A 13,969-nucleotide genomic window follows, 5' to 3' on the forward strand; every position below is an offset into this window, starting at 1 on the left:
ACCCCAGGCTACCCAGACAGAATGGGTCCCAGACCTGGGCAGGGGTGGGGCAAGCTCAAACTGAGACACAGTTCCCCAGCTGGCAGCCAACTGCTCAGCCTGCTCCACCCCACAGGTGACATTCCATGGAGGTGACGATGGGGCCAAGCTGTACCAGCCTGGGACTTCCTTGCAGCCTCAACTCCACCATGATGCTCAAATTCCCTTGTAGGGGAACTTAGCCAAACCTTGAGAGCTCCTGGGTAGGGCTGGTGTTAGAAGAAGTGGGAGAAGCCCTCCTGCCAATCTCTCCAAGAGGGCAGGTTTGGTCTACTGGGGACAGGAAAATAGACTTTAGCACCAGCATCCCAGAGCTCCCCAACCCACTGACCCTGTGCCCACTGCCTGGGCTGGAGTGGAGCACAGAATGTTTCCCACCCTCCCCAACACTCAGGTATTCAGGAAGGCAGTACCAGGTCACACACTGCAGTGACCCACCCAGCTGTCCTAGCCAGGCTTCAAAGAGGGTCCAGCATGCTCCAGGGACCCTAAACCACCTCCTCTCAGATTCCTGCTCTGAGCCTGGGGCTGGAAATGCAACTCTACGGAGAGTCCGCAGGTGGGACAAAGGCTGGCCCTGCCTGCCTCTTGCACCCAGGTGCTGGGTGGCACCACTGGCCACCCCAGCCAGGTGCATGGGCCTCAGTGGGGAGGTGGCCCAGAGAACAAGAGGTTCTCTCTCCAGGAAGGAAGAGTCTCCTCAGCAGCTCGACAGCTCTTCTTCAAAAGGTTCCCCTTGGTCAGCACACACAGCCAGAAAGGTCCAGTTATTTCATTTTTACTATTTCACAGTTTTAGCAAACAAATCAAGGTGCAAACAGGGTTTATTTCACATTAATATATTAACTGGATTTTTTTTTTTTTTTTGTCAAATAAATAGGGAATTCTCTTTAAATAACCATCTCTCCTCACTTTGTGGCCGGTCCAGGAACAAATGAGCAAATCTCCGTGCATCCAGGGGGCATGATGCTTAAAGGGAGGGGCCGGCAGCAGGCTATGATCAGCATGTAGGGTTGGGGGCCCTTTGTTCTGAGCCCACCCCGCAGCCCCCAAATGGCATGATGGGATGGGCATGCACTCTTCAGCTCCAATTGAGAAGCCCCTCGTAGAGGGAAGAGACTAGAGGGAAAACAAATTCCAGAAACACTAGCAAGAGAACAGAGGAGCCTCATCCCCAGCCACAGTGGGCTTCCCCTGAAGCCACTAAACCCTGGAGGCTTGTTGTAAAGCTCCTGCAATCAGAAGTGGCAACAGAATGACCACAGACAGGGAAGGCAGGCCTGGCTGAATGGAATGTGCACTGATGGTCAGGTGGGACAGTGGCCTTCCAGAGCTAAGCACAGACAGGGGAAGGAATGTGAGTTGGGACTGGTAGGGCCTTTTTGGCCCACAGGGAAGACATGTGGCTGGTCTGGGGGGGCTCACAAAGCTGAGTGCAGAATGGCTACCAGACCAAGGGGCTGGACTGCAATAGAGGAGGTGGCCAGAGAGTCCCTCTGTGGGAAGGAACTACTAGAGTGAAACAGGAACAAGGGGAACACCCCGTGCTCCCAAGGACAGCCCCAGAAATGGTAAGAGGGGCGCTGTGGGCTGAGCTAGAGTGGGAAGCTGGGGGGATACCTCTCCAGAGGCCAGAGCCCTGCCTTCCTGCAACACTAGTTCCTGGTAACTCTTTATAATCAGACCTGGGGAAGAATAAGGTCCTCCCTGGCCTCCCCCAGCCAGATGCAGTCCCACAAGGAGGGGTAGGGAAGGCCCATGAGGTGGGGACAGGGAAGTAGGCGGGGTCTACTGGGTCTTCTTATCTTCTGGAGGGTAGTAGGGAGGTGGTGGAGGCTGGCTCTAAAGAAGGAAGGAAAGATCATGTTAGAATGTTCTTAGAATAAGAGGAGGCCCATCGTCCCGCCCAACTCCCTGTCTTTATGGCCAAGGGGACGGCCACTCCCACTCACCGTAGGCATGTAGACGTTGTGTGGGTTGCCTGGATTGTAATAGGCGCTGGCAGCTGCTTCTGCAGCCTTGGCCTCAGCTGGAGAGCAAATACAAAGTAAGCATTGGTGGCAAGCCCTCTCCTCCCAGTCCCCGAGGCTCAGGGCAGTAATGCTGGTGACCCAGAGGGCCAATAAAAAAGCAGCAGTTGAGTTTTCTAAGCAACTGCCACATGCTGGCACTTTTTTTCCAGTCCCTTACATCCCTGACACAAGCCCACTAGTGGCCCCATGACCATCTGTTTATACATGGAGGAGCCTGAGCCCAATAGGTAGGTCACTCAGCTTCCTAAGGGACAGAGAGAACTAGCATCTAGCTTTTCACCACCAGGCCACCTCCCTGTTGGTTCCTAGGCCAGGGGCTCCTGCAAGGTCCTAGGTCCTAGAGAAGAGAGGGTTGGTTTCAAAGGACTGCTAGCAGCCCAGGGGCCTTACCTGCAGGAGTGGAGGGGACATCAGGGCCACTGACTGGAGGCTCCATAGGTCCAGGATAGGGTGGTGGTGGGGGCTGCACATATCCCATGGCCCCATCCATTACAGGAGCTCCTGGATAGAACTCTGCTTGGCAAGAGAGCAACAGGGACCCAATGACTAGTCAGGCCTGGCTCCCTCAGAAGGCTGCCTCCTGGGAGCTGCCCCATATAGCTCCTCAGGGGCAGCCTCTGTACCTCTCCAGCATCTGTTAGTTACGGGTCTCCCCTCTGCACCCCCTGGCCTGGGAGAAGTGGTTAGTGGTTGAGTGGGTGGGTGGGTTGAGGGTGGGCAGCAAAGGACACACTCACCAGGTGGGGGCGGTGGATAGGGGTAGCCAGGAGGGCAGGGATACATTCCATTGGCGACTGGCGGGGGAAAGACATAGGCCCCGCTGGGCATGTAAGGGTACCCATAGGCTCCATTGGGGGCTTCACCTCTGGAGGCTATAAGCACAAGGGGAGAGAGAGATGAGTGCCACCTGCCTCAGGGCTGGCAGAGGGCGGCCCCACTGTCTGCTGGGGAGCTGCTGGCACCCAGGAATGTGCCAGCAGACAGGCCTACCCTCTGTTCCACTTTCCACCCATACATGGGTCTGGCTCTGTCAGGGATGAGGCAAGGCAAGAGAGGGGGACAGGGATGGAGGTGAATGGAGGGAAGGAAGGAGGCTCTGGAGGGGTAGAGGAGGAGCCAGGTGAGGCTATCTGCTGAACACAGTACTTGGTAACTTAAAATGGTTGTTTAATGGTTTAATGGTTGGGTTTTTTGTTTGTTTTTGTGAGGCCACAGTAAAATGTCAAGTCCAAATAGATCTGTCAGAGTGTAGTACACCTGCTCCAGGCAGAAGAGGCCCAGGCTTTGAGGTACAGGACTGAGCAGAAATTACAGGCTTTGTCCCCAACTCCCAGCCCTGGTCAGCAGGGTCAGATATATCTTCTGATGCTTACAAAACAAAAGGAAACATGATCAAACAAAAAACCCACATGTCCAATGTGTCCTTGGTCCCTAATTTCTAGAGCCTGAATACCTTGAGATGCCACTTGGAGCATGCGCTGACCAAACTCGATGGCGCCCCCTGCTGTGAAGGTCAACTTGTATGAAGCGGAGCCTTCCCAGCCACCTATGAAGGGGGTAAGACAGCAAATGAACAGTGCAGGAAAAGAAAACAGGTACACTGAAAGAGATGGCTCTTTGCATTCTTCAGGGTCCCACCTAATGCCCCCAAAGCCTGCAGGAAAAAGCCAGGCTTTCTCTTGCCTCCTCCTCATAGACAGGGCTGCTTCCCAAGCCTATGCCCCTGGTGCTGCAGACTGGCCTGGCTCCTGCTATCACGGCCTCCCCCTTTGGAACAGAGGCTTCTTCCTGAAACAAGCTTGACCATCCAGCCCAGTCCCTGAGGTAACAGGCACAAAGTCCACATGGTTTGGCTTTAGAGCTAATACTAAGGGGTTTCTTTTGACCCCCAAGGAAGTACCAGGCAGCTTCCAAAAGCAAGAGCACTCAGCATTAACTGCCATTCAAGTTCAGAGCAGACCTCTCATTCTAAGGGGGCCTCAGCATGAACCCTGGTCCCTCTAGCTTGGCGTCTGTCCAAAGGGGAACCAAGAGAAAGCTTGGGCCTAGGAGGGTGTGAGGGGAAGGCAGGGTCCATGAGGAGGTCTCCAGTGTCTGTACAAGTGTCAGCCACAGGGCAGGGCTTCTCCAGCTTCCCAGAGGGCAGCTGCCTTTGCTTGTTCTCAGGAGAAGGTCCCTCCAAAAACAGGTCACAGCTCCTTCGCCCATCTAAAATCTGCACATGCTCCCCAGGGCACAATAGGCATCTTACTTAGTTTTTGGTCTTTTTGCTGATTTTATTCTCTGAAGAGGTGATCTGAACTGCCAACTCTTATGCCAGCCTTTCCCAGCTCTTGGCAACCAAAAACCCACGCAGGCTGGTCGGCTGGCAGCCCAGATATTCCTTTTGAAGGTAATCTGGAGCATGGAAGGGGACAAGGCTGGGGCAGTAAGAGTTTGAAGAGAATGTTCCCAAGGCAGCACTGATGTCCCTGAGCATCCTTGTCACCCACCTCCTGCTTCAGCCTTCACCATCCCCTTGATGTAGTTTGCACCAAACACAGGCTGTTTGATCTCACAGTCCTTCATGAGATAAAATGGCATCATGAAGGACTGCATGGCATCCTTCCCCTTGGACAGAAAGATGACCTGTGGTGGGAAAGGACAAGGGCCATTAGTGCTGGAACTGCAGCCTGCTAGGCCATTGTTTCCCACCTGCTTCCTGTGTGTGGAGTCTATTCCCAGTTGGGAGCTCGTGCCCATGCCAGGCCCAGCAGGCTCAGGGCTCTCTTTGCACCAGACGCTTCTGGACAGAGTCACATGCACCCTGGAGAGGCCAGACGTGGAAGTCACAAGAACAGTGTCCCAATCACAGACAGAACACGTGAACTGGACAAACTGCTTCAGTTAAGTAAGAGAGAAGATGGCAGACATGGTGCAGACGTGAAAGGACCTCCAAAGCTGGGGAAGCATAGGTAGGGACAGGCAGGCAGGGACCTGGACAGGGGAGGCTTGGCCTGGCCTTTTAGAGAACGACGGAGTGGCAGGGCCTCAGAGCTCTGGAGATAGGGCCTTTGTGACCTTCCTGCAGATGACACTCTGCCCAATGGCAACAAGAGCTCTCCTGTCCTGTGCCTGGAGAACCCCTTGGGTTTCAAAACCACCAGGTATATTCAATTTAACTGAAGATATCAATTGAGTTTCCAGAGATGGGATTTTGAGTCCCTACCTATGTAAGTTATGGTGACAGACACCTAAAGATGTGTTCCCCTTCCTCCAGCCATCTTGAAGTCTCACTAGTAGCTAGCTACAGGCAGTAACTTTTTTCTGAGACTACACGTTTTGTGTTACCCTCGGAGTCTGTATGGTGAATGCAGGCTAGGCCCATTCTGCTGTCTGGCATTTCTCTCTGCAGGGTTCTGCTGGGCTCAGTGCCCAGTCCGGAAGTTGTGGCCATGCTACTGTATCCTGTTTATCACATCTATCCCTCTGGATACACACACAGGCCTCAGGCTACTCTAGGCCCAAGTCATCCCAGCAGCTGCATCCAACCCTAGACAGATTTTTCTGACAGTGGCTCTGGAATCTGCATGAATTCACAGCCTAGTAGTTCAGCTGCACAGAGTCAGGTGATTCTAGAATCCAGGAGCATGTGACAAGAGAAACAGGAGCAACAAGGCACCAATATTCATCAGGGTTCAGAGGTCAGCTGACTCACAAGGCAGAGGCTAAGACACATGTCACCCTCCAAATGCAATCAGCCTCCAATCCAACTGTCCTGCTGCGCAACTCACCCGGTAAGGGGTAAGGTAAACAGTGCCCTTCTTGGTCCCTTTGAAGGCCTCTGGAACATTCTTCATGTCATTAAATGTAAGTTCCACATGATCATAGGACATTAGGATGCTGTGATAAGAAAAGAAGAGAGGCTCTAATGAGATAGTTGGAGATGTCATCTGTTACCCCCAGACACTGGGTGAGGTTGCCCAGCACATTCCAACATGGCTGCAAAGAAATCATAAGACAGCCATGGAAGAGTTGAGCAAGTTTGGGTCCACAGAATTTTCCCAAACCCCACTCATACAGAACCCAAATGACCAGCACAGTAGCAGAACTGCAGGGCTCATCCTTCAAGGTGCTGTTTTAAGTCCTGTGATAGATGTTCTATTTTTGTTATTTTGTTTGTTTGTTTGGGGGGGTATTGGGGATTGAACTCAGGAACACTCAACCACTGAGCCACATCCCCAGCCCTATTTCTTATTTTACTTAGAGTCAGGGTCTCACTGAATTGCTTAGCGCCTTGCCATTAATGAGGCTGGCTTTGAACTCACGATCCTCCTGCCTCAGCCTCTCAAGCAGCTGGGATTACAGGTATGCACTACCATGCCCAGCTTTGTTGGCTTTTTAAGCCTAATAAATGAACACATTTAAGACTCTAAGACATGACTCCACACATTGCTTTCTCCAGGGCTCCCTTACATAGGGGCTTCTTAAGCTAGGTCAGCAGGGATGCTGGTCCATTCTTGAAAAGATGATGTGTGTGCGGACTGGGCATGTGGCTCAAGCGGTAGCAACCTTGCCTGGCATGCGTGCGGCCCAGGTTTGATCCTTAGCACCACATACAAACAAAGATGTTGTGTCCGCCGAAAACTAAAAAATAAATATTAAAAAATTCTCTCTCTTTAAAAAAAAATGATGTGTGTGCATTTTTCTAGGACATTTCACAGCTTTGGGTTCATGAATTAAAAACTAAAATTTACCATGAGGTCCTGGATTCAATCCCCAGCATCACAAAAAAGGAAGTTCACCATTGTGTGTGTGGGGTGGGTGGGTGGGGGGATATTGGGGAGTGAACTCAGGGATGCTTTACCACTGAGTTACATCCCAGCCCTTTCTATTTTTTATTTTGAAATAGGGTCTTGCTAAGTTGCTCAGGCTGGTCTTAGACTTGTGATCCTCCTGCCTCAGCCTACCATGTAGCTGGGACTACCGGTATGCACCACTGAACCAGGCAAAGTTTGCCATTTTAAATATTAAATTTTAAACACTATATTTAAACTTCAATTATTATAGACTTATTTATTTGATACTAGGGATTGAATCTATGGGCATTCTACCACTGAGCTCATCTCTAGTCCTGGGTTGCTGGAATTACAGATGTGTGTCAGTACCCTCAGTAGATGCAATTTTTTTTTTTTTTTTTCCAGAAATGATGCTGAAGTGCTTTCCAAAACAAGGCACATCCACTAAGCTGTGAAGGGTGACACATGTCAGAAACCCCTCTGCTGGGGAGGTTGAGGCATAAGGATCACAAGTTGGAGGCTAGCCTGGGCAACGTAGGGACAACCTGTATTTAAAAAAAAAAAAAAAAAAAAAAAGGTTTTTTTTCAGTGGTACAGTGCCACTGGGTTCACTCTTCAGTACCATTAAAAAAAAAAAAAAAAAAAAAGAAGTCATCACACTAAGAAAAACAGGCTTGGTAGATGTTACTAAATGGAATCAAAAGTGTGCAGGCCCAGGAACTGGTTCACACTCAGAATCGCAATAAACCAGTGAGCACTGTGAGGTTTCTCAGATTACATGATCAAAAGGTCCAAGTTCACCCGTTCCATTGTCTTCCTTCTCCCAAATATCAGAACTTTCTTGACAAGAAAGGAGTAAATGGGAAGAGAACTGGCACAATAAGAGAAGTATTCACTAAGAACATCAGACCCTGAAGAGGGTAACATGGAGAGAAAGTCTGCATTCTGAGGTCTGGGTTACCCTGGGCCTTCTCATCTGACTCATCAAGTCTTCCTAAGTGACAGGTTCCAGTCTACGCAATGGCCTTAGCTGAGGTGAAGGCTCTGGCTCCAGCCTGTTTCCCTTGTAGACTCAGCTTTTCCTCCTAAGCTCTTCTACCTTCAAGCAGCAGCCCAGGAATTAGAAGAGAGAGAGAATGCATTGGGAAGTGGTGAGGAGGGTGGATCAGAAAGAACCCTGAAGTTCAGAGAACCTCTGCTCTGTGGAGTGATATTAGCCAAGAGCATTCAAGAGGAAAGAGCCTGGGGTGGGGTCGTAGCTCAGCGGTAGAGCGCTTGCCTACCATATGTGAGGCATCGTGTTCAGCAGGCACCGGGTTCAATTCTCAGTGCCACATTTAAACAATAAATAAAATACATAAAATAAAAAATAAATAAAATTTTAAAAAATAAATTAAATAAAAGAGACAGAACCAGTAACTAATAATAAAATGAGATTAAAAGTATCAACTATATTTAAAAAAAAGGAAAGAGGCTAACCCTTACAAGGGCTCAGACTCACACCAGCAACTGTTAGGCAGTTGACAAACGTTACCTGTTTTATTTTATCTGTGGGGTTTGAGATTTTTCACTTGAAACCTGAGCTGTTTTGGAATACACTCAAAGGGTGTTTACTGTTAAGCCTACTGACACCGGGGTCAAGACCTCTTTTTTGGAATTCCCATCTGTTATTCAGACTTCAAATCTAGGTCAAGTTATTTAACCTCCCTGGGTCTGTATTTTCCTACCTGTAACGTGTGTATAATAGTACCTACCGCACAAGATTTATGTATTTCAGAAGAGGCGCAGTGGCTGCCGCGTAGTAGCAACACAGTAAACGCCTGATAAACAGCAATTATTTTTTTTAAGTCGCCTCTTAGCAAAAGGCTCAAGCAGCGCCCCTAGGCCCCACTGCTTGCCCCAAACCCCGTCCCCATCCCGCAGCCCTACCCCCGCCCCCGGCCCCCAGCTGATAGCAGCCCCGCCCCCGGGCGTTACCCCCCCCACCGCGCTCCATCAATTTCTCTCCTCCAGGATTTATTCCTCACCGCCCACCGCCCACCGCCCACCGCCTGGACATCCGTCCTTCGGTTCTCCAGGATCCTTCCGCAGTGTTCTCACCTCTCAGTGTTGTTGACGATCACTCCGCCGCCCTCCGAGTGGTTCTTGTTGAGCGCCATAGTCTCTTCGAGAGGGGTCCCGAGACTCGCAACGCACTGCGCCTGCGCCCCTCTGCGGCCCGCCCCTAGTGGCGTCGTTCGTATTAGATCCAGCCAATCACAGCTCCCGAGCGGAGGCTGGACCAACCACATGAGCCCGAGTGTCACGTGGTAACAGTGTACTACCTTTCCCCCTCCCCACTAGTAACTCCTGCATCACAAACAAGCCCAACACTACGATTCCCAGCAGGCAATGCTCTCCCAGCCTCGATCTCTCCCTACGTTGGGGCCGGAAATGCATTCTGGAACTTGTAGTCTTCGAGACCAGAGTCCCAGCTGGACTCTATTATTTGCATAACCATCAGTCGGTGTGCTCCCTACCCCGCCTCCTCAGAAGGGTCGCTGTCAGTAGTTTGTCTCCTTGCATTGGTCTTAATTCTAAAGACTGGGCTCGCGTTCAGGAAGCCTACACCGGCAGAATCTACCATAAATGTGGTGTTTGCAGCCCTGAACAGTCACTCAGTGGGGCGCCTTCGTTCACTCACGTTTTGGGGGCACTTTGTGTGCGGCTCTGTCCCTGAACATGGCTAGTGGATGCAGCCCTACAGATAAACCAGCCCCTTCCAGGGCATATTGGGCTAATAGAGTCAGCACAAACTGCCACCCCTTAATCCACCCAAATCCAGACTCTCCGAGGGGTGAGAATTTCTTGGGGAGCGGAGGCTGCACCCGAGGCCCGGCCTGCCGCCTAGAGCGGGTGCCCACCTACCGCCGCCTGCAGCTGGCCTCGTAGTGGCGCTGCTGGCTTTAGAATGTTCCAGCTTTGCTTCCTGGCAGTCCTGCAAGATTTACAAAACTGAATGGAACCTGGCACCCTGCTAGAGCGGAGCCAGATAATATGACTTTCAAAATTGAGCTGACTCATATTAGCTCATGATTCAGCACTGGGCGCTTCCACTGCCCCTGTAATTCTCCAAACTCCCTCCACCTCCAAGTCAGTCTTTGGGGGGAGATTATGAGGGTCTTCAGGTCCACTAGTGGCTGTTCTAGTGTATCAAAGGATCAGAGTTTGATTTTTAAAATTTTTTTTTGGTTGTCAGTGGACCTTTAATTTATTTATTTATATGTGGTGCTGAGAATCAAACCCAGTGCCTCATACACGCTAGGCGAGAATGTTCTATCACTGAGCCAAGACTCCAGCCCCCAGGGTTTGATTTTTTTTTTTTTAATATTTTATTTTTTAGTTCTCGGCGGACACAACATCTTTGTTGGTATGTGGTGCTGAGGATCCAACCGGGCCGCATGCATGCCAGGAGAGCGCGATACCGCTTGAGCCACATCCCCAGCCCAGGGTTTGATTTTTAAGTGAACTGATTTCCCGACATGTGGCAGCATCTGCAAGACTTAGCTTTTAAGGGAGATACTGCCAGCAAGTCATTAACATAGTCCCGTTGGGTTTGTTCCACGAAGTCAAAATTTATTGAATATCAAATTCAAAGCCAGGCATAGTGGTACACACGTGTAACCCCACTACTCGCTATTCCACAGGTTGAGGGATCCACAAGTCCAAGGCCAACTTGAGCAACTTAGAGACTCTGGCTCAAAAAATAAGACTGAATGGAACCCAGATGTAGTTTAGGGATAAAACGCCCCTGGATTCAGTCCCTAGTATCCCCCACCCCACCCCCCCAAAAAAGGAAACATTTATACAAGATGTGACATGTAACATCTATATTAGATGTAAATATTTGGCACCTGGATGATCAGTTACCTACCCCTCCATCAGGGTTGAAGTGCTCACCAGGTAAAGAAAACCTTCTTTGGGCTGGGGATGTGGCTCAAGCGGTAGAGCGCTCGCCTGGCATGCATACGGCCCGGGTTCCATCCTCAGCACCACATACCAACAAAGATGTTGTGTCCGCCGAGAACTAAAAAATAAATATTAAAAATTCTCTCTCTCTCTCTCTCTCCCCCTCTCCCTCCCTCCCTTCTCTCACTCTCTCTTAAAAAAATAAATAAATAAATAAATAAAAAAGAAAACCTTCTTTGAAATGTTCCAATTAACATTCCTAAACCTTAGTCCCCATTATAAATAGCCTTTTCACTTAAAGAAAACTCTCTTGGTTGGGCATAGTGGTGGGTGCTCGCTGTAATTCCAGGCTGAGGCAGGAAGATTTCGACTTCAAAGCCAGCCTCAGCAAAAGCGAAGTGCTAAGCAACTCAGTGAGACCTTGGCTCTAAATAGTACCAACAACAACAACAAAAAAAAAAAAAAAAAAAGAAAAAGAAAAGAAAAAAACGAATATTCTCTTTTACTCAGCTCAGCCTTCTTGGTCAGCATTGTGTCTCCCTTCTGCTCAAGTGAGAAGTCCCATTAAAAAGTTCTAGGGCTGGAATTGTGGCTGGTAGAGCGCTCACCTAGCACGGGCGGGACCCAGGTTCGATGCTCAGCACCACATAAAAATAAAGGCATTGTGTTGTGTCCATCTACACCTAAAAAATATAAATATTTAATATAAATATTTTTTAAAAAAAGAGTTCTAGAAGGCTGGAGTTGTGGCTCAGTGGTAGAGTGCTTGCCTAGCATGTGTGAGGCATTGGGTTCAATTCTCAGCACCACATAAAAATAAATGAATAAAATAAAGGTCCTTCAATAACTAAAAAAAAAATATTTAAGAAAAAAAGAGTTCTAGAACCACTGAACTAGAAACAAAGTCTCACAATGATAAGAGTACAGAAAAGCTAAGAAAGGTTAAGGCTGCCATGGGGTTACAAGAGGCCCACCAAGAACGAAGTCAGAGAACAGATGCAAACGCAAAACAGCCCCTGCAGGGATGGGAACCCATGGAACTTGTTCAGAGCACAGAGCTCTGAAGGCCCAGAGTTTAGACTAGGGTCCAGACAGCAGGCTGTTTGCAAGTATGGCCACATGGATGAGGGAGAAGGAGCAGTACAGGGAGGTTGACTGTAGGTCTGGTGACCATTCACCAAATGGTCTGATGACCGGTGGATGTGTGGTATCCCACTGTAATAGGTGCTGCTTCTTTCACTTGATTCAGGTGAGGGGGTTACCTCTTGGGAGACTGGTGAGTTTGTGGGCCTGATTTATCTGAGGTGGATTTGGAAACTCCAAGCATCCATGTGCTTCTGATTTAATTTGATAAGTTTACAGGTGAGCAATTTTTTATTGGCAAGATTGATAAGTTTAGGCCCTTTGGGGGGACGGGGTACCTGTGACTGAACTCATGGGAGCTCAACCTCTGAGTCACATCCCCAGCCCTATTTTGTATTTTATTAGAGACAGGGTTTCACTAAGTTGAATGAAGTTAGCACTTCGTTTTTGCTGAGGCTGGCTTTGAACTGGAGATCCTCCTGCCTCAGCCTCTCAAGTCGCTGGGATTACAGGCGACTGTGTGTCACCACTCCCAGCTTCAGTTTAGGCTTTTTTTTTTTTTTTTTTTTTGTATTGGGCATGTAGCCCAGGAGCACTTTACCACTGGGTTACATCCCCAGTGCTTTTAATTTTTATTTTCTTTGCTTTTTTTTTTTAAAGAGAAAGAGAGAGAGAGAGAGAGAGAGAGAGAGAGAGAACTTTTAATATTTTATTTTTTAGTTTTCAGCGGACACAACATCTTTGTTTGTATGTGGTGCTGAGGATTGAACCCGGGCCGCACACATGCCAGGCACGCGCTACCGCTTGAGCCACATCCCCAGCCCTTTAATTTTTATTTTGAGACAGGTTCTTGCTAAGTTTCTGAGGTTGGCTTGAATTTGCAATCCTTCTGCTTCAACCTCCCAAGTCACAGGGATTGCAAGTGTGCACCACTGCACCCAGCTAATTTATGTCTTCTGATTGTGCTGTGCAGCTGGGGGTTATTCTTTCAATAACTTCTGTATATTCAATATCTGGTGGCTATCTTGCCCAGACAAGTTAACCCAGCCATTTTGCTTTGGTACTTGTACTCAAAATGGGGTAGCTCATGGCAAACTGTTGCTTTATAACATAGAGTAACAAAGGGCTATGCACTCTTGAAGTCTACAATGGAGCAAGGCACCACCGGCTCTTCACAGTTCCACAGAAAGGAATAAAAACTGTCACATTAGCAAAGATCATGGTGAAGTCCTACAAAAGAAGACCAGGTTGGGCCTTGCAGGACAGTGTGGTGAATTAAGGATGGTCATGGTGAAATCACCCCAAGTGATTAGATTAATCTGGGAACATGCAATCTATGCAGTGCTTAAAAATAGGAAGTCAAGCTGGGAGTGGTGGTGCACACCTGTAATCACAGCAACTTTGGAGACTGAGTCAGGAGGATCACAAGTTCAAAACCAGCCTCCGCAACTTAGTGAGGCACTAAGCAATTAAGTGAGACCCTGTCTCACAATTTAATATTTATTTATTTATTTATTTTAGTTCTCGGTGGACACAACATCTTTGTTGGTATGTGGTGCTGAGGATGGAACCCGGGCCGCACGCATGCCAGGCGAGCGCGCTACTGCTTGAGCCACATCCCCAGCCCCCTATCCCCTGCTCTTTAAAAAAAATTTTTTTTTTAAATTGTGAGACAGGGGGGCTGGGTTCATGAACATCTAAAAAAATATTAAAAAATTAAAATAAAGGGGCTGGGGATGTGGCTCAAGCGGTAGCGCGCTTGCCTGGCATTCGTGCGGCCCGGGTTCCATCCTCAGCACCACATACCAACAAAGATGTTGTGTCCGCCGAGAACTAAAAAAAATAAATATTGAAAATTCTCTCTCTCTCTCTCTCTCTCTCTCTCTCTCTCTGTCTTTAAAAAAAAAAAAAAAAGAGCAGGGGATGGGGTTGTGGCTCAGTGGTAGAACGCTTGCCTAGCATGTGGGAGGTGCTGGGTTCCATTCTCAGCACCACATATAAATAAATAAAGGTCCCTCAACAACTAATATAATATTTTAAAAAAAGGGCTGGGGATGTGGCTCAGTACCTAGTGCCCCCTGAATTCAG

General features: G+C 48.8%; 1 protein-coding gene across 1 annotated transcript; it reads right to left on the minus strand.

Annotated features, from left to right (window-relative positions):
* Positions 1 to 801: 801 nt before the first annotated feature.
* On the minus strand, positions 802 to 9,074 carry WBP2 (WW domain binding protein 2). Its single transcript, XM_081272383.1, has 8 exons — positions 8,951 to 9,074; positions 5,846 to 5,954; positions 4,565 to 4,700; positions 3,526 to 3,618; positions 2,810 to 2,944; positions 2,463 to 2,585; positions 1,992 to 2,068; positions 802 to 1,881 (listed from the first exon to the last, which is right to left on the minus strand). The coding sequence occupies exons 1-8, from the start codon at positions 9,007 to 9,009 to the stop codon at positions 1,828 to 1,830; spliced, it is 786 nt and encodes a 261-aa protein (XP_081128509.1). The 5' UTR covers positions 9,010 to 9,074; the 3' UTR covers positions 802 to 1,827.
* Between the last annotated feature and the right edge of the window lie 4,895 nt (positions 9,075 to 13,969).

Source organism: Spermophilus citellus, assembly GCF_964194105.1.
Source record: "Spermophilus citellus genome assembly, chromosome: 17".
Lineage (NCBI taxonomy): Eukaryota > Metazoa > Chordata > Mammalia > Rodentia > Sciuridae > Spermophilus > Spermophilus citellus.